Raw genomic sequence first — 22,192 nt, 5'->3', positions numbered from 1 at the left:
AAAGCGACTGCATTAATTTGACTTAATCTGGACGCCAAGTAGACTAGATTCACTCCGCAGTCCACCCCACGTCCCCACCTGCAATCCCACCCCTAACCAAGATTAACTATGTTATTGTTTTATTTTTCTCATTTTCCTTTTCTTTTCCTTTTTATGGATATACTACGAATCCAACGGTAAAACAAACGGCGCCGTGAGGAATTTGCCGCTTTAGAGCATTTTTGTCGTTTATAAAACGAAGAGGGTGTCATCATTTTCTCGCCATCATCGTGACATGGACTTCTCATCTATTTCTGCACTCGCTTCACTTTCTTCCTCTATGTAAACCTGAATTCCAATTTGCTTTTCGAGAAGAAGAGGAAGAGGAAGAGGAAGAAGAGGAGTTAACAATGGCGAAGATTCCTGTAGGATTTAACAGAGTTGCAGCGGCGTTCGACGAGGTAGCTAGGATTCGACCATGCGAGAGTAGCGGAAGTGAGCACTCGGCGGCGGAGGGAGATTCTGCCGATCTATCTGATCTCATCGACTCGTTCATTGAAACGGATTACTACGGAGTTGAAAGAGACCAGGAAGATAATGAAAACCTTGAAGATGATCGAACAGACAGCGAGAAAACAACTCGAGAAGACGGTGAGAGTTTTTGGTTGGAGAATGAGGCAAAGGAGAGGTTGCAGAGCTTGTTCGGCGGCGGAAACGGTGGTGTTGAACAAATGATTCGAAACGAAGTAGAGAATGCTAGGAGATCCATTGGAACTGATTCGTCTGCTAGTTTTAAACGGTTACTGATGAATCGTCTACGAGAGAGAGGAATCGACGCAGGTAAAAACAACTTTTTCTTTGGTTCGTAATTTTGTTTTGCTAATGTGCGCCTTAAGCGTATTCGTCGTTCGTCATGCGTTCGTTTCCCACATTTAAGCCTTTGTACACGAAAGCGTACGGGAGAATCTTTTCTGCAAGCCTGGATTTTGATCTGAAATTAAATTAAAACCTTGCATGTTGATTTTTATGAATTCGAGCTGATTTCGATTCGTATTCCAAGTTCCAATGTCACCCATTAACCAGCAGGAGTAAATTCCGAGAACTCTGTAACGAGTCACGAGAGACACCAGCTCTGACTTTCTCAGTCCAGAATCAGATCAGAACTCCCATGCATGTCAAACCCTAGATGAAGATCTGAAACAGTCCAATAACAATTAATGGTTATAACTTACAGTTAAAAACTCACTAGTACTTGCTAATTGGCCAAAATTTGAATTTTTTTCTGATTTGTTTTCTTCTTGGCAGGTCTCTGCAAATCCCGATGGGAGAAAGCAGGTCGATTCCCAGGGGGAAACTATGAATACATCGATGTGCTTGTGGAAGGCGGCACTAGGTACATAGTAGAAGTGACACTGGCAGCAGAATTCACGATCGCCAGGCCAACAGATGAGTATCTATCTTTACTAGATTTGTTTCCTTCAACGTTTGTTGGAAAAACAGAGGAAGTGAAACAGGTGGTGAGATTGATGTGTGCGGCTGCTAAAGCATCCATGAAGAGGAAGAAGATGCCTGTGCCTCCATGGAGGAGGAACACATACATGCAAGCCAAGTGGTTCAGCTCTTACAAGCGAACCACAAGAGCAATGGCTTCTCAGAAGAAGGTATCCGTGATGGGAGAAGATATGAAAGAGAGAAGGTCTGTTGGGTTTGATGCGTCGCCAGCGATTTATAGTTATTGCAGAGCTGCTTCGGCTCGAAAAATTGGTTTGAACTTGAAAACTGGAAACTTGGCGGTGGTGTTCAATGGCATAGGATTGTAATAAAGTGTTTTATCCTTTCCCTTTATAGTCTTTTAGTAGAATATTAGAGAGGTTGAAATAGGTTCTTTTTTTGTATAATTATTTCTCCTGATTTGAGAATTTTTGTTTGGGAATGAGAAGCTAGAAATTCCGAGAAGCCAGGACTCTCTTTTTCCCCTGTAAATTTGTATCAAATGTTAATTGATTGAAGGAAATTCATGCTTTTATGCTATAGGATTTGTTGTGAGACAGAGACAGTATAAGTATTACACTAATGTGAATGTGACTGTATAGGTAGAGATAATTTTTATCATAATTATGTGTGTATGACTGAATAGTTAGAGAACCAAACTGAGTAGAGTGGATTGTGGACTATGGTTTTGCAGGTGAATGTTAAAAGAGTTTAAAATACAATATGGGTTTTGTCATTTAAAGTTTAAACAGCAAGCGTTTGTAGTCCAACGGTTAGGATAATTGCCTTCCAAGCAATAGACCCGGGTTCGACTCCCGGCAGACGCATTATTTAATTTATACTTTTTCACATTTTGGTCCACCTTGATCTGAACCCTGAACTAAAGGGTTCTTAAATTCTAGTCTTGAATGGTGTACTAAGCTTCTACCGAGAAAGAAGAAAAAAAAGTGTATTAAGGGTAAAATGTTTTATATTTTTAAGTAATCTTTGACAAGATCAGCATTGGTCAATCCATATCAAGAAAAGAGAAGTGCTGCATGGGTGAGGCTTTGACTAAGCTTTATAAAACCCTAACCCTAAATACCCCCAATTTATCTACCAAAAACAGAAGAACACCCAAACTTACCCATAACCATGACCCAAAAGTGCCAAGCTTATAGGTTACAAGTCATGCCTAGCCCATATCTACATTGATTGGGTCACACATAACCTAATCCAACATTCTATTCGAGTCTAATTCAAGATTACATGATTAGTGGGAAATTACGTGATTAGTTGCTTCCATAAGGTGTAACGTATTGTTTCACGCCTTCAAAACCGTGAGGTGAAACTTTACAAAGCGGACAATATTGTGGGGTAGTTTTTTGGGTGCTCCCCCTTGAGGCATTTTGCCTAAATGAGAGATGTCATAAAAGTGAAATCACATTGGTCCACAAGTACAACTTTTTCATAAAATTTTTACTTTTCTTTTTTTTCATTACATATGATTTCACATTTTTTTTTTTTTTTTCATCCTTTTTTTATCTAGCAAACAAGCAATGTTTTAGGTTTTTTGCTATTGAACGTGGTAATTGAATAATACTTTTTTCTTATGTTGATGTTGTCTACAACTTTTCTTTTCTCGGGAAAAATAGTGTAGTACTAATGGAATCGTAACGTGTTATTGTTGACGATTTTTCGTAGAAATTATCTTTTGTGCTTCGCCTGAAAATGAATGGAGTTGTAATAAAATCACTGGCTTACATTTTTCAGCTTTCTAGATTAGAGACAAATGGGTCTGAATTGTCAAGGTCAAACTTACATCCTAAAACAAAAGATACGAAATGCAAAATTCGAAATTTATTTATCTATTTTTTTCTTCTATATTTGACCATTTCAAATTTACGAAAAATATATATATATATATATATATATATATATATATATATATATATATTTGACCATTTCAACGTATTCCCTACATATCTTACAGCCAAAATTGACACCTTACCCTCCCATTTGATAAAAACAAGGTGAACAACAAAGAGATAGGTCAGTTGGCAGCTATACCTCACAATATAAGGTCAAAAAATTTTTTGACTCAGTCAACCAAGACCAACAACACCTCATACTCAGTCAACTTTTCTTTTCCTTTTTTAATCTGAGGTTCATCCGGGCCAGCTTGCATGCACCACGACTACATCTTCAGGAGAACTTTTATATAATTAATATAGAAGAGTCTTCGCCCCTGGCCCTGAGGAGATTTGAACTCTGACCTCCTATGTGAAAGCTTTGGTCTTCTTCAATCGGATTTATTTCTTCAATTGTCCCTGTTGAAGATATCGTCACCATTTTAAACCTTTATAGTCTCGTTGGTCTACAAACTAGAAACCGTGATCCCACAATCAAAGAGACTAAAAAAATCTCATGCATATTTATTCAAAACAGGTGTAATTCATTTGGAAATAGTAATTGCCAATACTCTGGTTGACAACTACAGCCAGTGTTATACCAATGAGAGATGCCCTCCTTTTGTTTGGTGAAATTCCTCAACCAAGTTTAATCACTTGGAACCTCATGATATCAAGTTACAACCTGAGCTAGAAATTTGAGGATGCTTGGAGAATCTTTGCAGAATCCATTCTTCTGAGCTTACTCTCAACCAATTCACATATAGGAGTGTTCTGTTAGCTTGCACCGACTCTCAAGCTCTGCTTTGTGGTAAGCAGGATTACTCTCTTGTAATAAAAAATAGGTTCTTTTCTGATGGTTATGCAAGGACTGGAAGTCTGGAATGATGGACGTCTTTGCCAAAAATTGTTGCTTTGAAGATTCTTTGGGGCTATTTTGGGATGTTATCTGTGAGGATGTGGTTTGTTGTGATGTTACAATTGCTGGTGCTGTCAGAAACAGGGAGACCTTTGTGGCATTAGATCTTTTCACCAAATGGTAGGTGAGCGTGAGATGTTAGTACCAAATAGCTTTACCTTTTCAAGTACTTTCACTGTTTGTACTGCAACTGGAGCCTTAGAGGAGGGTTCTCTTCAAAATCCCCACAATAAATCATGAACCCCATACTGAGGCTGAATGTGTTTATATGGAAACTGTTGACCTAATATTATGTTTGATGCTTTTTTTTTTTTTTTTTAGTTTTCTAATTGTTAATACTTTGATTAATAGAATAATTTTTGTCTTAATTTTTATTATTATTTTTTAACAATTTTTTATTTTAACATACCAAACTTATTTTTTATTTCATAATTTATTCTCGACAAAAATTACCAAACTATTTTTCATTCTTGAGTCCTTGACCAACAATGAATTTTTATGCTCATTTATTTTAAATAGACATAATAGAAACTGAGAATTGATAAAAAAAGAGCCTAAGAAACAAAAAATGAGATCATTGTCTTCCAGTGGAGGGGTCCCTTTATGGTACATTTAATAGTCCCATCTCCAACTCCTAATAAATTAACTTAAAAAAAATGTTCACTATGGAGGAAGAGGGACCCCACTTACCCACCTTGATGACTCCCAACAACATTTTTCAAATGCAATATTGTGCTTGATCAAAGTTCTTTTGGAAAGTCAATGTTCATCCGAAACTTAAATGTGTTCTTTGGATAATGCTAAATGCAAAAGTCCCAGTTAAGAAGGCACTCTCTTGATGGTCGACACAGTTCAACCTCATTGTGTTTGATTTGTAGTTGTAGCATAGATTCAATATGGCATTTGTTTATCAATTGCAATTGGGTCAAACGAATCAGCACAGCTGAGCCTCAGGAGTAAGAACTGAGTGCTTCACTCACTAGCTAAACTCATCCTCTTCATTATTTTATACTTCTTACTTGGATAGAGCAATGTTGGAGATGGATATTTTCAATTGTGATGATCATTTGCTATTCCAATGAGATTGTTTTTCAAATAAATAACTATGGAAAATCAACCTATGTTACACCTAACACGAAATGTGTATGCGGGTTTATGAGCAATAACACAATCTTAATGTGTGCAGGAAAGATCCATGCAAAGAAGAACTGGACAGGATGGACTCAGGGCATGCTCTTTAAGGACTCCTTTCAGATCATCTCGGTGGGGTACCTCGAAACTGTCGATCCCCTCAAGGCAGTGTTACGAGGCTGCAAATGGGACTACAACGGGCCGGAGGTCGATTACAAATCCAAGTCAATAATATCCAGAACAACAACCAAGAGATCCTAGACCTTCTACCCTCACCTAAAAAAGAGAGTGTGACCTACAGAGCTTGCACCAGAACTTTTTAGCCTAATTCCAAGGATGCATGACATGACTATAGAGCTGTTTTAGGACCACCCTCCTTGAGTGGTTCACAAACCTAACCTTACAATCTGTCCATACATCAGTTGGGAAGGACTGGGAAGAACTTCCCCCCCCCCCCCCCCCAACTGACATGAATTTGCAGTTTCCAATAATTGATTGTTATCTCTTCATCATAAAATAAAAAAGAAACAACATTTTTTAACAGGAAAATATTAAAAGAATAATAATTTAAGACTAATAGGACCTTGAAGTAAATATATATTTTTTTAACAATCTCTTGACTTGCTAGAAGTGAGGAAGTCTTGAGAAAAGTAAAAGCAGAAACAAAAGAAAGCCTCACAAGAAAAAGCATACTGCCGCCTCCAGATTACTTCATTTTGTGTCATACATTACCTATGAGATTACTCTCTCTCCTCACTTGGTTATGTATTTTATATCTGCACGTTCTTTTAACCATTCAAGCACCTTCGCTCCCTCTAAGACTTCTTGCACCTGCACAGCACAAATTCTCCTAAAGTTACATACTGGCTTGGATTATGGCCATAGAATGCAAGTGAAAAGGGAATCAATGATGTCCTGCTTCCAGTACAGTGGGGTAGGTCAAATTGTAAAGTTGGGCCCACCTCCCAGAATTTAAGTTCCTTCACAAATGAAGTAGCAGAGTAGTTAAATTCATGGAAACTGTAGCAGGATGGTCTCTGATAATGACACAATCAGGTCAACCAGAGTCTTAACAATGTCGACATAACAAGTAGCTGTGGACATTATTTCAATAAGATGAGAACATGCTGACCTGTTCCTTTACTCGCTCCTCGTCGTATTCTTGTTTATGGCGTTTGAATTCAGAAATGGAGCTTTCCACTTCTTTGACCAGTTCCTCTGTGGGAAACTGCAACAGGGTGGATCATATCAGAATAACTCTATTGTCTAATATCCCTCAACATTCTAGTAAAGAAAAACAGCATTGCCATACAATAACACTGGCGATGTTTTATACCATGTTGGTGCTAAAACTCCATATTTTTTTGGAGGATCTCCTAATTGTTCCAGAAGGACTAGGAGATTCTTTAACCATAAATAATTCAGTTCAGATGTTGGATACCAAAGTTCATCTTTAAATCCATTTATAACATGACATAAATAATCATTTGGCTATAACTCATTGCAACTGATCTAGCCAAGTTTACATGGAAGCTATAAGCAAGCAACCTTTCCCAGGATACAGAGTTTTATTTGGTAAAAACAATATTTTTAAGAAAAATAGTCAATGTCTTTTCTATACTGTAGGAAAAGCACCCAGATCTAACTATAACAACAAGTGCTAGACAGAAGAAAGAATCTAATATTCTTTATAATTTCTCACTAAAATGTATGCATGAAATTCAGCATGGATTTTTCTGAAACAATTAGCTGCTTGCCAAGTTTCAGATAACGATCCTCCATTGGTTATCTTAGGCTCTATCTGGTTGATATAAAGTACTGTAATTTACGTCTTAAACAGAAACAAAATGGAGACTTTTCAGATAATATCAAAGAACACCTGTGTGACAATATTGTAAACATTTTATGTGACGTATGAGGAAAATAATGAAGCAAATTAGTACACTTCCTGGATATTAAAGGAATTAGTTATCCTCTGTCATGCCAGTGATCTTCTCCTCTTAAGATGTCCCACCATTAAACGTTTCAAATAGATGAAGATTTGCAGTTAGCGCCATGAATATGGAACCTTGTCATTATAGAAGCATGCAAATGAAAAGCATACCATAAATGTATATGATAGTCACCTGCAAATTTTCACGTTTGAATATGTCACCAATGGCCAGGTTCTGTTTGATCGCAGTTGCTATATTCTCCCTCTGTCTTTCAATGAACTCATTTACTGCTTTAGGACTTGAAAAAGAAGCCAGCTGCTCTTCAGTGAGTTTCATTTTTGCCTGTTTGGGATAATACTTCAAAATCAGGTAAAGAAAAATTCTACATATATCAAACCTATATCTTGGGTATGGAGCCACAAGAACTATCAAACAGCCTGGAGCCCTTAAAATTTGCCATGTCTTTTATGAAAGGAGAATCACAACACAATGCTGATTGGATCCTGCATTAAACATTAGCAAGAACAAAACCAGATTCAACAGATGGCCATCCTACTTTTCTTTTCTTTCACATTTGTCTGAACACGCAATACCATTCAAACATCAAAAGGGTTCTGAAGACAATAAATGTTTTTCCTTTTCTTCTTTAATAATCTTTATATGGAGATTTTCAAGCTGACAAAACCTTCATAAAGAAACAATTGTTTAAATATTTGAACCTGTATCTCAAGGAGTTTTGCTCCATAAAGTTGTCGGCCTTGTTCCTCAAAGAGGCTCTGAGGAATATCAACTTCAATCATCTGAAATTATTCAAGGAACAGAAAATTATTAATACAAAGAATCAACCAAATAGAGAAACTCAAGTGTAATTCATGGTTGTCATCACTAAAATCAAAGAGATAATATCGTTAACACCCATAATGTGGCAAGTTTTCCTCTATTAAGTTGCCCATCCTACTCATCAGTCCACCCCTTCCCCCTTCCCTCACCCCCATCCAGCCCACCTCTTGCCCCATCCTCCTGAGCCGTCCCTTGTGACGCTTCCTTCCCCCTCTCTCCCCTTCTCACCTCCAACCCCACCTCCCCACCCCCCCCCAGCCCCCCCCCCCCCCCGCTCTCCCCCCCCGCCTTCGGCCCTCGCTCGGTCTCCGTCCCGGTTTGTGCCCTTTCCCGTCCCCCCCCTGCCGCCGCCCCCCTGATAAGGTTGTCTCCAAGGATGCCCCAGAATCCCAAACTCCTTCCCCTTCTTTTGTCTCCGATCTGGAAGGTTGTAGGAGAAGCAACCACGTCATTAAGGAGGGTTTCCCAAGAGAATGGAGACTTTGCAGTCAATTCCAAGTCTCCTAGAAACAAGAAGAAGAAGATGAAAAGAGCTTGTTGTAATTCTAGGTTCTCCCAATCTAGCTTGGCCTGTTGGTCTTTGTTGTTGCCTATTGTTACGCCTAGCACGATTAGTGCCTTTATTTGCTTAGTTTTGTCCAGGCTTCACACTTGGTTCATTTGTATTCCCTCCCTCCCCCTTTCTCTCTTTTGGTTAATGAATTATTTATTCATCCCAAAAAAGAAACACCCATAAGAGTGAAATCAATATTTGTAGTAGAACAGTAGATAGAACCAAGGTTTGAAATGTCAGTACTGAGTATCATACTGGAAGGGTGATTTTAAGAGGTGCACTGTATTGAAGAGAAGCATATTATAACAAAGATAGACATAGAAATGGCCAAGGAATGCGAGGATGTGCTTAAGTGCAAATTATAGTTATACAATACAAATCACCTTATCATAATATGTATCAAATTACAGTTTAATGCATGGATTGAGTATTTTATGCCAAATCTGATGATGCACAAAAAACAAAACAAAAAAAAGACAGTGGGAGATTTGAGCAAGAAAAAAAGAGAGATACAATATCTATTTTGACTCATGATTTGAACAACATAAATCCCCAAAACGTCTTGAAATATAGAAGATTAGGGTCATTTTTTTGTTCTAGATGATTTCCCAGGCTCATAGAAGAGAAGAGCTTTTAATGCTTTCAGGCTTTCAGTTGCTTTCAATTTCACATCTCACTCATGCTTTCTGTTTCACTGGTTTACCAAAGACATAATTGAGTGTATCTCTTGTAGATTATGCATTCATGTGTAGCCACATGAAAAACCACAAAATCAGCCACTGATGCCGTGCGATTCAACTACTACAGGAGGCAGGAGGCCAGCTGGTCAAATGATGTGGCAAGATTTGCTGGTTAGATGGAACATCTCATAAGGCAACCTCTTCCAGAATATTGACTTGCATGGAAGACAATATTCCTTTATATATAGCAACCTTTAATTTTTAATTACTTATATTTCCATGCAGCTAGATGTTTTTTCAGTAATGTCAATTTCATATGTCCCCCTTTTTAGATAGCATAATATAATGTTTCACCCCTATTTTGGAAATATCAACCACACTAAAATATTAACAGTGTTAACTTAAAACATGAAAGAAAAAGAAAAGACCATTGCACTCTTCTTACATCCTTTCCTAACCCATCTTAACTGACCCTTCTGGATTCCTTTTTTTCATCTAACAACTTCCATTATTGGTATAAGGGGAATAGCTGAGTTACTTGTCTTTTTCATAGATTTTTTTTTTTTTTTTTGAGTGTTTTCAAAATTAGGAATAGCTTTTCTTTGAGATGGGTTAAATTTATAGGTATAATGCACCAATTTGTGTCCTATGTATTAGTCCCTTATTAATTTGCTTCTTAAATCATATTAAATTGTTAGTTTTAAAATGAATAAAAAATCATTATCAATAAAAATATCAATGTTTATCTTTCTGCTTAAATCAAGACCACAACACCATGATGTCAATCTCATCAACAACAAAGTCACCACGTTTAATGGAAGTGTAAAAAGAGTAGTTCAGATTAAGCTGGCATCATCAATTAACAAGAATTTACTAGTAGAGTGGACTAATGATAATTGGGCAGAAAAATGGCAATACTATGATATTTTTACAAAATGGGGGAGGTACACTATATTATACTCTGTAAAAAGGGGGCACATGAAACTTACTTTTTCATTATTCTAGTATGGCCTCAAATAGAGCTGACTGAAAGCCAAGGATCCATGTACCAATCCCATTAGTTAGTTGGAAAAGGCTTCTTGTTGTCATATTTTTTGGGGATGAACATAATACCTAGATGCCTAGATATAGTTCCTAATTCCAGATTTATAAATAGGCTTATATTCATATGAAAAGTAATTCGTGAACAATGATCTTCATTATTTTGTTCTCTCCTCTCATTATAAATAAAGAGGCTAGTTGATCTAATAAACCCCTCATGCATTAGAACCTAATTGTTCTATTGACCACTAGTCATCAAATTAGAGCAGTGATATCACAGTGAGACAAATAATTCCAACATAACCTAACATGCTAGAAGAAGGAAGCTTCTTATATGAAATGCATGAGAAATTAACACCACTATTTTAGAACCTGAAATCAACCTGGCATAGCTGATTTAAAATTGCATTGTCTGTTGCTTGTTCTTTGGCAGCTTGTTCCACTTGTTTACATCTTTCCAATAATGATTCCCTGACCTGCAGATCTCATCAGAAGGAAAATTTTCAAATATGAAGTGGCATCCAAATAGAACTGGATGCTATCCATCCATCTATGCAATGTCAGGAGGAAATGGCCACCTGATTCAAGGTACTGCACCCAGGAACAAGCCTCTCAGCAAGAGAATCATTTAACTCTGGTAAATCTCTGTAAAATAGTTCTTTACATTCAACCTGCAAAGAGAAATAGAAAGAGAACAAATTCTCTCAGGACAATGGCACTGTATATTATATGCCATTTATGATGAAATTGAAATAAAGAGAACTTATCACCATTTACTTTCTCCTTACTTTTTTCCCCCCAAAAAAAATTAAAACTAAAACTTTCTTACTAAATTATGCACTCAATACTCATGCAGGCATTCCTTCCAGAAAGAAATGAACTCACAGTGAACTGAGCACGAACACCACGGAGATTTTCTTGATTCCATGATTCAGGGAATACAAGTGGAAAAGACATTGTTTCACCCCTTTGAATCCCAATTATGGAATCAAGAAAACCAGGAATGATTTTATCACCATCTGTATCAAAGCGAAATCCTACAGAGATAAAGAAATGCCAAAAGAATTAAGAATTATTATATAGGAGACAGATAATTAAGTACTTCGAATACAAGGCTACAAGGGCCACAAAAAATTATCAACACAAGGACAAAGAAGCTACTGAAAGTGGCGTTGCATGCAAGGAAGTCATCTGACAAAGTGAAAAAACTACAGATTTACAGCCAGTACAGTTATGGTGTTTGTGTTAAACATTTTCTGTTAGAAAATAAAACTAGTACACAGAGGAAAGACATAATGGATCAATAGAAAGAGTTGAAGAAGCTACTATCAAAAGGAGCAAAATAAAATATGTGATGCAACACAGAGTTCAACCTTAATCTTGGATTGCTATAGACTGACCCAGAGTGATACAAACTCCAATAATAATGATATGGGTAATTTCACAATTTTCAGCAGTGGAAGGGAAAACAGACCTCGGAATATATGGGAAGTGAACTTGAAAAAGCAATGGAGAACCGGGAGTTCAGAATTAGATGGCAATAGAATGGAAACAAATTCATTTATCCCAAAAATGGAAATAAATTCAGAACAGGGAATAATTATCAAAGAAATCCCTGAGTGCATTGTGTAAAAAAGCTACCTAAAATAAATTTGAGAAGAAGGAAAGAGAAAACACAGACTTCAGAATTAGAGGGGAAACTGAAACAAAATCAAAACTGGAGGGGATTTGACTAATTATTGAAGAGAGCATTCCAACGTATATCTTGTAAAACAAACCACCTTCAACCTCCTAACTGAATCAGAAACGAGTGGTAATCCAGTTTTCTTTCTCGTATAGTCGTATGGTCATTTATACACTTCAATAAGAACTCAGCCTTATCCCAACTAATGAGGTCAGGTACACGAATCTTTTGAAAACAAAGTAGGTACAAAGTGAAAATGAAATACAGAAAGTGATAAATGGGAAATGAAAAATGAAGTAAGAGAAAAGAGTATAAGCCTGGAAATCAAGAAAAACTCAACTACATGATGTCGACAATGTGGATCCTAACCCCCCAATAGCTCTATCTGAGGTCATACTTAGCACAAGACCCTCAATATGCATGTCATTGCTCACAACCTCATCTATCTTTCTTTAAGGCCTGGCAATAGTTCTTTTAGCTCTGTCAATTGGAACTAGATCAGTCCACCTTACTGGGGCATTTTGAAGACTTGGTAGCACTAGCACATGGCCAAACCACCTCAGGTACCACTTTCATAGTTTGTTGCTGATCAAGGAAGCTCTCACATCAGCTCAAATAAGTTTATGTTTGTTCCTCAATCCTCAGTTTATCCCACCTACTTTTTCTGCAAATTCATTAGCAACTGCATCTCTACGACTCATAGCTATGCCATATGGCATTTCTTAACTGCCCAACATTCTGCCTCATGTAGCACTCCTGTAGAACTTCCCTTTAAGCTTTGAAGGGATGTGTCTGTCACACAATACTCCGGTCACACATCTCCATTTCATTCATCCCACTTTAAATTTTTGTGAAACATCATCATCTATGTTACCTTCTTTGTCTATGATAGACCCTAGATATCTAGAATAGTGAGTGGTGGATCTCTCTCTTCAATTTTCATGATGTCATCATCCATCATAGTGTGGCTAAAGTTACGCATTATATACTCCGTCTTTAATTTATTAATCATAAAGCCCTCCATTTCCATGGTCATTCTCAACATCTCTAACTGAGCACTAATCCTTGCTTCATCCCATCCACCAAAATAATATCATCGGCAAAAAGCATAAACCGCAGCAACCACACTACTTCGTCTTGGATGTTCTTGATAAACTCATCCAGGATAAGTAAAAACAAATAAGGACTTAGGGCTGATCCTTGATGTAACCAACCACAACCAAATATGTATGGTCTGAACCCTAATCCATAACAATCTTTAATCACTCCAATGATCACCCAAAATGCAACTGAGAAATCAACATCGAAATGTTTAAGTAGTTGTTGAAATTTGACTTTGAAACTCCCAGTTCCAGCAGCCTTTTGATTTCTTTCCTTTTTAACCTGAATTGCTCAAAAGTAGGAAAGTGAACCTTCAACTCTCAGCCTAAACCATGAAGGTTCAACAGAGTTATGAAAAAATTCCTCAACCCAGTGATACCATCAGAGACAGAGAAGGAAGAAAATAATATAACAACACTGCAAGAAAGGACAAGAAAAAGGAAAGGATACTGGGAGGGATCAGACCTGAGGAGAAGACTGATCAGAAAAGAGGAATCACTAGTCCAAACCATATCTTGGACTTCCACAGAAAGGAGCCAACAATTTGAAAAAATAAAATTTCATTATATTATACTTTATGCCCATCAATTACATGCATATATGGACTTGACTACTGGATTAAATTGAATTAAGCTACTACATTAACTGAAATTGAATATACAAATGAAAACTAATTTGAATTCTACTGACTCCTATCAACTATAAGAACTTCCAGTAATGTTGAAACACCAATAAATAGATAAATCCTTGCATAACCTTATTCTTGACCCAAATCCTGGTTTGCACCTAGTTCTTCACAGTTTGGGGTTCTACTAGGTGAAGCCAGTCCATTCAAGCTTAGGCTACTGCATCAATATGACCTATGGGAAATGCCATGGAGGAAAGAGCTACAACAGCCAGTGCTAGAAAGAGACCTCAGATAAGTAATTTTTGAGTGCGAACATAATGTTCTAATAAATTTTTTAACAGAAGGGGACTTCTTTTATTAAAAATCACAAATGGAAAATGAACAAATTAGCTTCAAACCATGTACAATTCAGATGCATCATTTTAACAGGTCCCACCGTTTTTATTTTTTCCTAGTGGGGTTCTTTTTCTTTTTCTTTTTTGGGGGGGGGGGGCGGAGTTGGAGGTTGGGTGGGGGTGGGGGAGGGGGACGGTGTAGAACAGGTTTTGTTATTAATTATATGGAACTCATACAATTAGATAATAGAAGAACCCAGCCCATAAATTTATATGTGTCTTTCCCTATATTTTTCAATTCAATATGAGGTAAATGAGATGGTCACAAGCTTAGGATTGTATTTTAACCATGGAGGATTCTTAAGCAACTGTTACAAAATAAAACAATTTTTGCAATGATGATCTGGGCATGGGTGTGTCAGTAGCAGGGAGAACATGGATACACGGATGCAAAATTATTCCATTCTCATAGTCCCATAGTGTTAATAAGCGTTCAAAATGATAGACATGTATACCGTCTGCAATTCATCAAAGTAGACTTCTATACAAAATGATGTTCATTCACAAGTCGCTTATAAAATCAATTTCAAACAATGTTGATAACTTTTCAATCCAACAAAATCCAATATTGTTTCACTAGTTGTCCAATATGAGTAAACTATCATTGCAGGAGTCTGTACCAAAAAGTTTACAGGAATTATTCTCAAGTTAGCGTTGCATATGCAGGGAGCTTACATTAAACAACACAATGATGGATGAAGAAGAAAATGAAAATATAATAGACAAATGAGCTCATAAGTCATAAGGGAACAAGAAATATATCCGCGTTAATTAGAATGCCAATATGCTTTAGAACAAAGTCACAAACCTTTACTCTCTGAAACTGGAATAGTTTGGGCATTAGATTGGTCTTCCTCAATTGTTGTGGCAGATATATCAAGTATCACAACATCACCAACCTGTAAAGTTCGGAAATATGCTTTAGCACTACAATAAATTTTTTCTTCATTTCTTTAATTATGTTACTACAGTAAGGCAAGTATGAACATAACATTTTTTAAGCACAAAGATAATCTTCAAGCAAGTTCATAACAGATGAAACTCCAGAGAAAATCTAATATGAGAAAATGAGAAACCAGTTAGAATGTAACATTTTAATTATATGCCAAAATTTTAAAACAGAAATTCATGAACTATTTGTTTCTTAAGCTTCAGCATAAGTAACTGTTCTAACAGCTCAGTAGAACAACATAATAGGTACATATTAAGAACAAAGACATACAAACAGAAAAGGTACCAACTAATATGAATAACTCTGAATTTCATAATGTCTTTAATATGTGAACATAAACATAACCTCACCAATAGTAACCTAGAAATCACCCATTAACTGCCAAGGTTGCAGAAATTGAACCCACGCATTAATATTTTTATTTATTTATTTTAGCTCTGAAGCAGTTCACATTTTAAAGAATTCAAAAACTTGACTAAAATGACATAGGGTGTAACTGGAGCTCTTTCTTTGTATACCTAGGAGCTCCCAACTGTACAGTTTACCATTTCATTTTGTATCTTCTCTTCTACTTCTTGGGGTGGTTCTCTTTCCCAACTCTGACAACATAAAAAAATTATCAAATTTATTCGGGAGGAAATCTAATTCTTTAGTACAATATATAAATCAGCAGAAGGAAAATTAGATGGAAATTTTGCCTTCACCTTATTCTATCTGTGATGACATTTGCAAACTATTTCTAGGCCAAAACATGACATTTCTAATGAATTGCATTTTTGGGTTTTGGGGGGTAGGAGGGAAGCAAGAAGTGAATCTATAACATAAAGTGAAACAGTGATCTACCTGTAATCCTCTATCAGTTACAATTCTCAGTGAACCTAGAGTCTTATATTGACGCTTAAGTTCTTCTTCAGAAGCCCTCTGAGCTTCTATATCTCTGTCTAACTCAACAACAATCTTCAAATTCTTGTAACCATTCTCAGGGATCCACTTAACCTCAGGTGCAACATCAACAACGACATCATATCTGAAACACAAGACTAGATAAGCAAATGCAACAAATAAATACAAATTGACAGACACATCAGTCAAAAACATAGGTAATAAAACACAATAGCATGCTTTACTTCATGTTACACAACCAAATGCCTCTTCTATTTTCAGTAGACCAAATGCAGTATCAGATGTGCTTACATATAACACAGTAAGTGGTAACTGCAGGGTAAGTAAACACATATCAAGATCCGACAAACCTCAGAAAATCCATGGTAGAATAAGATTGCTCCATCTCAGAAAATTTTGTTACAATCCTAAAAGAATCTTTTAAGGCCCTTCCAGTGACCTGAGAAAGTAAAATGTGTCACGAGAAAGCCCTTAAGGGGTAAAAACTAGAAACCCTGAAATGGTGACTTCACAATTAACCATAAAAGTTGATTTTACAAGCTGAAGGCCAAAAAATAAACCCCAGAGAATAGCTGTTAGGTAAAGCAAAAAAATTAGAAGATGAGAACGAATATATCCTACCGAAGACATGGCATGAGGAATGGTCCTCCTCAAAATAGACTCAATTGTAGCCCTCTGTACATTCTTTTTCCCCACATAGTTTACAAGGATGCTTTCTGGAACATTCTTTCCTGGCCGAAATCCAGGTACCTGATAATTGGACACACCCACCTCTTGTTTCAGTAACTAAAACACAACAGAAATCAAAATAAAAGAAACAGCAAACCAACTATAATATGTGACAATTAGAGGCACTTGGTCAAAATATTTTCTCATCATCCACATGTGAAACATTGTCTTATTCAGATTTACATATTCTCGGCAAAATGAGTAATGGGTTTTGTTAAGAAGAAAATTTGAGCAGGAGCCAAACTAACTGGAGTATGTCACACAGCAGGAGGTTGGAGGCAAGCTTTGCTGTAACTCCAACTAGCAGGGTTTTGTAACTCAATATACTAAAAAAATGAACATGAACTACACACTCAATAGAAAATGCAAACTCCTTTAATTATTTCTGTGAGATGTGCACATTGTACATGCTAAGCATTTAGAATTGAAAATAGTAGAATGGTGAATTTATGTGTGTGCGTGACTATGCGCTGGTATGCTGAAGTACCTTTGCTGCCTTCATAAACTCCGCCATGACCTTCTTGTAACAGTCCTCACACACAACAGGCGGTACTTTTACACTTAACCGGAGCTACAATAAGGAATCGCAGAGTCAAGCCGAATATTACAGAATTGAAGATAACAAAAATAAATGTGCCTATAAACATATCAAAACCGCAAGAATTAACGTACTATTTAATAAATATATTCATAATTCCAATGATGAAACAATAAAAAGAAAGGGACCAAGAAAATTATTTTCGTAGTCATCAACAAAAGAAAGGGCCTACCCGCGAATTAGGCTCTTGGGTTTCTGTAACCTCGATTTCTGCTGGCAAATTCTCCATTTCTTGGTTGAGTGTAACAGCTGAAGCATAAACAGTGAACCAATTAGAATTACTTCGAGTTAAAGGTCGTTGGATGAGAAATCGACTTGAGGTTGCAGTGAGCTTCTGATAATTCGTGGGTATTTTGTTGGGTCTGAGATGGCTTGAGACAGGGACAGTAGTAACACATGATGTGGAAGGACGCGAGAGGGAAGGCTTGAAGTGGAGTGCCGTGGAGCTCAGTAGCTCCATTTTTCTTCTTCTTCGTGGTCAAGTAAGTATCTACAGTTCACAGGGCGAGAGCTATGACGCAGAGCACCGTGGTCCGTGGATAATTTCCTCTTTTCAAGATGTTCGATTCCTTAGCAGAAGCAGAACAGTTAAATCCTGTGTTTCCGTTCGCTTGCAATGGATACAGAAGAAGAGAATTCTAGCCAAATGGAACATTTTGAAAAACCCAGAAAGATTGATTTTGAGAATTGACATTAGAGAATCGGGAACGGGGGATCAGTACTCGTGGGTTTCTATTACTGAGTCGGATTGAAATTAATAAAGCGATACATGACTTTGTTGGACTTTTTTTCCATTTCATAAATTTTTTTTTTAAAAATTTTTTTTTTTATTAAGAGCTTCTAATATAGGGGATGGGAATGAGAATATTAATGCCGCTGAATTGGTGAAAACCCAAGACCTTGATGCTCAAGCTTTAGTCGAAGATTACTTAGAATAAGCATTTTAATTGGAAGTATTCGGTTCAAGCAATTGTGGCTAAAGAGACAATTTTAGCATCATTCAAGGAGAATTTGTCATTTGTCAATGTAAAATGTAAAACTAACAAAACTTCTCATAAAATTTACAGTGTTTATGAAAGCAAACTGTAGGTGATGTACTGTTTTCTGGTCTATAAGATTTGAACTCTTGATCATATATTATGAAGCATTAGTCTTTATTAATTGATCATTTCTACTAGCAGAAGGTCTATTTACCAAAAAAAAAAACCAATGAATTTATACAATGAGAGAGTGAATTAACTATTTTATATTTGCCCATGGCTGCCCTCATAGAGTTCCAGACTTTTCATCTCATATTTAAAAGATGTGGGTCTTTACAAATTGAGCCAACCCTTGGAGTTCATAGCTGATACAAATGAGATGCACATGTGTGGACACACCTGTATACGGGGTCGGCATTTTACTTGGTCTATCACCCGGCTAAATGGTTGGGACATTCCCTGGTTGTATAAAACCAATAATGAATGTCCCATCTACACTAAAGGCAAAAAAATGACATAACATGAATAGAAACTCCTAATCGGGGGTTCATAAAAAATAGCTGGACGAGCAGGTATGCGGGATTCTATCGGCCCTAAGAAAGTAACCCACACATTATTTAAGAAAATCTCAATCTTTAGGTAAACACACGAACTTTTTCTGGATAATCTCTAAGCAGAACTCGCTTAAAATCCTAATCTGATCCCTATCTGATTTAGTCAGCCCACATCTAATTTCTTTTGCAGAGTCATTATTCTATTGATCGGAACATGAATTAGGAGTCAATCTCACAGTCGGGATGTTGGTTAGATTTAAGACCCAACAATAGTTATCTTATTCTTGCCTTTTGTTTTTGTCTAATGAAGTTCTCACCTTAAACCCGAAGAATGACTGTGGCCCTAGATTAAGATTTGTTTGAACATTTGACGTACCAGAAAAGAATTGAGCAAGTGACGAAATTAATCACTTATAAAATATTTTTGATAAATGTTAGGATAAGAATATAGTTCCTTTGAGGTGTCAGTCAAGTGAAACTGTGAGTTTTGCACTTTTAGTGCCTTCAAATTACTAGTTTTCCACAATTAACAATTTGGATTTGGTTATATTTTGAGTCATTTAAATTTTGAGAGTATAGATAATCTTAATACCCTTAAAAATAGTATAATAATTAAATTACCTTTCCATAACAAACTCTTAGGTGTTCTTATGTCTCATCGAATAACTGCCTACTATCATCCCCTTTCGCCTTTAACACATCTATTAAATAAAACTCACCTTTGTGATTTCTAGCAGATGAAAAAGGTTAAGACGATGGTCACTGATGGGGGTAAGGTGTTGGAGGTGGTCTCCATTAAAAGAGTTGTGGTGGTTTTTGACAAGATATAAGAAGATGGGATATGCAAGAATAATTCAATCATTACATTACTAACATTATTATCATTTGAATTTCAAATTTTGATTGACTTAATTGAATCAACACCAAATTATTTAACTTTGTAACCTATAACTTTGTGAAGTCTTTGAAGTGGATTATAGTAATATTTGATACTGGGAATTTTGGAATTTCAACCCCCACTAAAGAGTGGAAGTGTCCCTGCATTACAAATTCTTCAATCACAAATTATTTGGAATTCACAATTTCAAACAATGCTAATAAAGCCTGACTTTGGCGCGATAATCCAATTTGATCTCGAGACCCATTCTTCTCTAAAACCATTCTTATATATTTCATTCAAGCCTTTTTCTGTTTTTTTGGGTGTAAATTTCATTGAAGCCTTGCCAGACTATTGTTTCAAGTTTTTTGTTTTCAACAATACCACTGCCAAGAAGGTTTGAAGAGTACAGAGTATGAGAACATTATTGCCAAATATTATTAATCTCTCTCAAGCTTTCCCAAAACTTGGAGAGATCAGGATCCTTGTTTTCTGGGGGCGGCTAAATAAGAAATTGGCACACCACTGAATTGGATTGTCGCTTATTTTGAGATGTATTTTTAGGTTTCGTGTTTGCAAATATGACAAAAAGAATAATCACACAGAGAATAAACTATGCAGCAGAAGGGAAAATACTAGAGATTTCACTGGAAAAACCCATGAGAAATGCAGACACCGATTGAAAGACTAGAGATTTCACTTGAAAAACCCATGAGAAATGTAGGCACCGATTTAAAGACTGAGAGTTAGCCGGAAAAACCCATGAGAATGAAGTCACCGATTAAAAGACTAGAGACTTCACTGGAAAAACCCAAGAGAAATGTAGGCACCGATTAAAAGACTACAGATTTCACCGGAAAAACCCTTGCAGGTGTGGCACCGATTGAAAGACTAGAGATTTAGCTGGAAAAACCCTTGGGAAGTAAAGGCGCCGATTGAAAAACCAGAGATTTAGCTGGAAAAACCGATGAAAATGTAGTCACCGATTGAAAGACTGGAGATTTCACTGGAAAAACCCATGAGAAATGTAGGCACCGATTGACGCAAACTGAAGGGCAATCCTAGCACCAGCTTGCCTGGAAGGTGCCCCCAAAGATCATTCTTTGGTTTCGATGTGAGAGAAGGGTCTCTAAAAAAGGCTGTATCCTACGCCATTTCCTCTTCTCTTCCCTTCTCATTCACGCTGATAAAAAATTCGAAAAACATGCACGGAGATCGGTTAAGGAGATGCGTCGACAGAAACGAAAATCTCACAACAACCGGCCAGAAAACTTACCCTCTCATTCTTTCTCATTCACACGGACTTAAAAATCAAATCAGAAATTCGAAAAACATAAAGCGATGGCGAAAAGTTATGTAAGAAGTTCGGTAAGCAGATGTGCCGACAGAGACGTAAATCTCACGACAACCGGCCAGAAAACTTCTCAGATTGATCGGTTTATCTAGCTACAGCCGCTTTGGCAAATCAAGATAAAAGGGCAAAATCATTCAGATCGCAACCTCATCTTGGTACAATGTAGCTCACAAGTTTCATACGCTAAGAGAGAAATATAAATCTAAATACAAAAAATTCAGAACAGGAAGATCACAATAGAAGATAAAGTGAATAAGGCAAAGAAAGCGAAGAACAAAGAAGAGTAAAGAGCATGAGACATTCAAGAGATTTATCGAGAAACCCTAATCCTGAAACGCTAAACCCAATCTCGACAATGGAAACCCTAGTTGACAACCCAAGCGGAAATCCAAATCACAATGTGCCAATGAGTAGAACACTCAACGTTATATATAGACCGGACACTAAACCCACACAAGCAGGGGCAGTTTCGTCTTTTCAATCATGCTCTTGACCGTAGTTAGGGTAGGGTTTTTACTTTTTACCAAGATAGGAAAATGAATAACTGTGGTTACGGCCTAAGGGTTAAGCTACAAAACAATTTTACGCCGCCACAGATCGGTAACGGGAGATCTGACTCGGCCGGTTCATAGATATAATTCTCGATTCTTAATAAAACTTTCCAACGGACCCGATTGAATTTATGGTACTAAAGTTTCCTTTTTAAGGATATTACCCAAAAAAAAAGTTTTCTTTTTAAGGTAACTCTTTTTTATCCAAAGAAAAAAATTTATGGACACTCTCTTACATTTATGCTTATACCTTTGGACACATCAAAAAACTTTCGAGTTCCAACTTTCAAACCATTTTATGGGCAGTTCGACTAATAGGAGGGAATTACATTGTATTTATAAAAGAAACTTCAACTTTAGAAAAATTCGAACTCTTAACCTCTTACTTATGAAACGTTAGTTTTTTTAACAATTGAACCGTCCTTGGAA

General features: G+C 36.7%; 2 protein-coding genes and 2 non-coding genes across 4 annotated transcripts; 2 read left to right on the top strand and 2 right to left on the bottom strand.

Moving 5' to 3' along the window:
• Nucleotides 1-283: 283 nt before the first annotated feature.
• Nucleotides 284-1,983, top strand: LOC149002865 (uncharacterized). The gene is made up of 2 exons (XM_089138014.1): nucleotides 284-819; nucleotides 1,285-1,983. Exons 1-2 carry the CDS (start codon nucleotides 390-392, stop codon nucleotides 1,797-1,799), a joined length of 945 nt encoding a protein of 314 aa, XP_088994140.1. The 5' UTR covers nucleotides 284-389; the 3' UTR covers nucleotides 1,800-1,983.
• A 242-nt stretch (nucleotides 1,984-2,225) lies between these two features.
• Nucleotides 2,226-2,297, top strand: TRNAG-UCC (transfer RNA glycine (anticodon UCC)). The gene has a single exon. It is a non-coding gene; the product is annotated as a tRNA-Gly (tRNA).
• Nucleotides 2,298-5,933: 3,636 nt separating this feature from the next.
• On the bottom strand, nucleotides 5,934-18,167 carry LOC149002863 (trigger factor type chaperone family protein). Its single transcript, XM_089136237.1, has 13 exons — nucleotides 17,620-18,167; nucleotides 17,337-17,420; nucleotides 16,742-16,870; nucleotides 16,471-16,559; nucleotides 16,061-16,244; nucleotides 15,074-15,164; nucleotides 11,343-11,494; nucleotides 11,036-11,128; nucleotides 10,841-10,933; nucleotides 8,063-8,143; nucleotides 7,536-7,685; nucleotides 6,542-6,637; nucleotides 5,934-6,240 (listed from the first exon to the last, which is right to left on the bottom strand). The coding sequence occupies exons 1-13, from the start codon at nucleotides 17,905-17,907 to the stop codon at nucleotides 6,163-6,165; spliced, it is 1,608 nt and encodes a 535-aa protein (XP_088992363.1). The 5' UTR covers nucleotides 17,908-18,167; the 3' UTR covers nucleotides 5,934-6,162.
• Nucleotides 18,168-21,210: 3,043 nt separating this feature from the next.
• Nucleotides 21,211-21,313, bottom strand: LOC149002862 (small nucleolar RNA snoR109). The gene has a single exon (XR_016170563.1). It is a non-coding gene; the product is annotated as a small nucleolar RNA snoR109 (small nucleolar RNA).
• Between the last annotated feature and the right edge of the window lie 879 nt (nucleotides 21,314-22,192).

This window comes from Hakea prostrata, chromosome 10 (genome assembly GCF_041222555.1).
Source record: "Hakea prostrata isolate BN-2017 chromosome 10, UWA_Hpros_2, whole genome shotgun sequence".
Taxonomy (NCBI): Eukaryota; Viridiplantae; Streptophyta; class Magnoliopsida; order Proteales; family Proteaceae; genus Hakea; species Hakea prostrata.
Note: the sequence above shows the minus strand (reverse complement) of the source record. Positions and strands in the feature narration are given on the sequence as shown.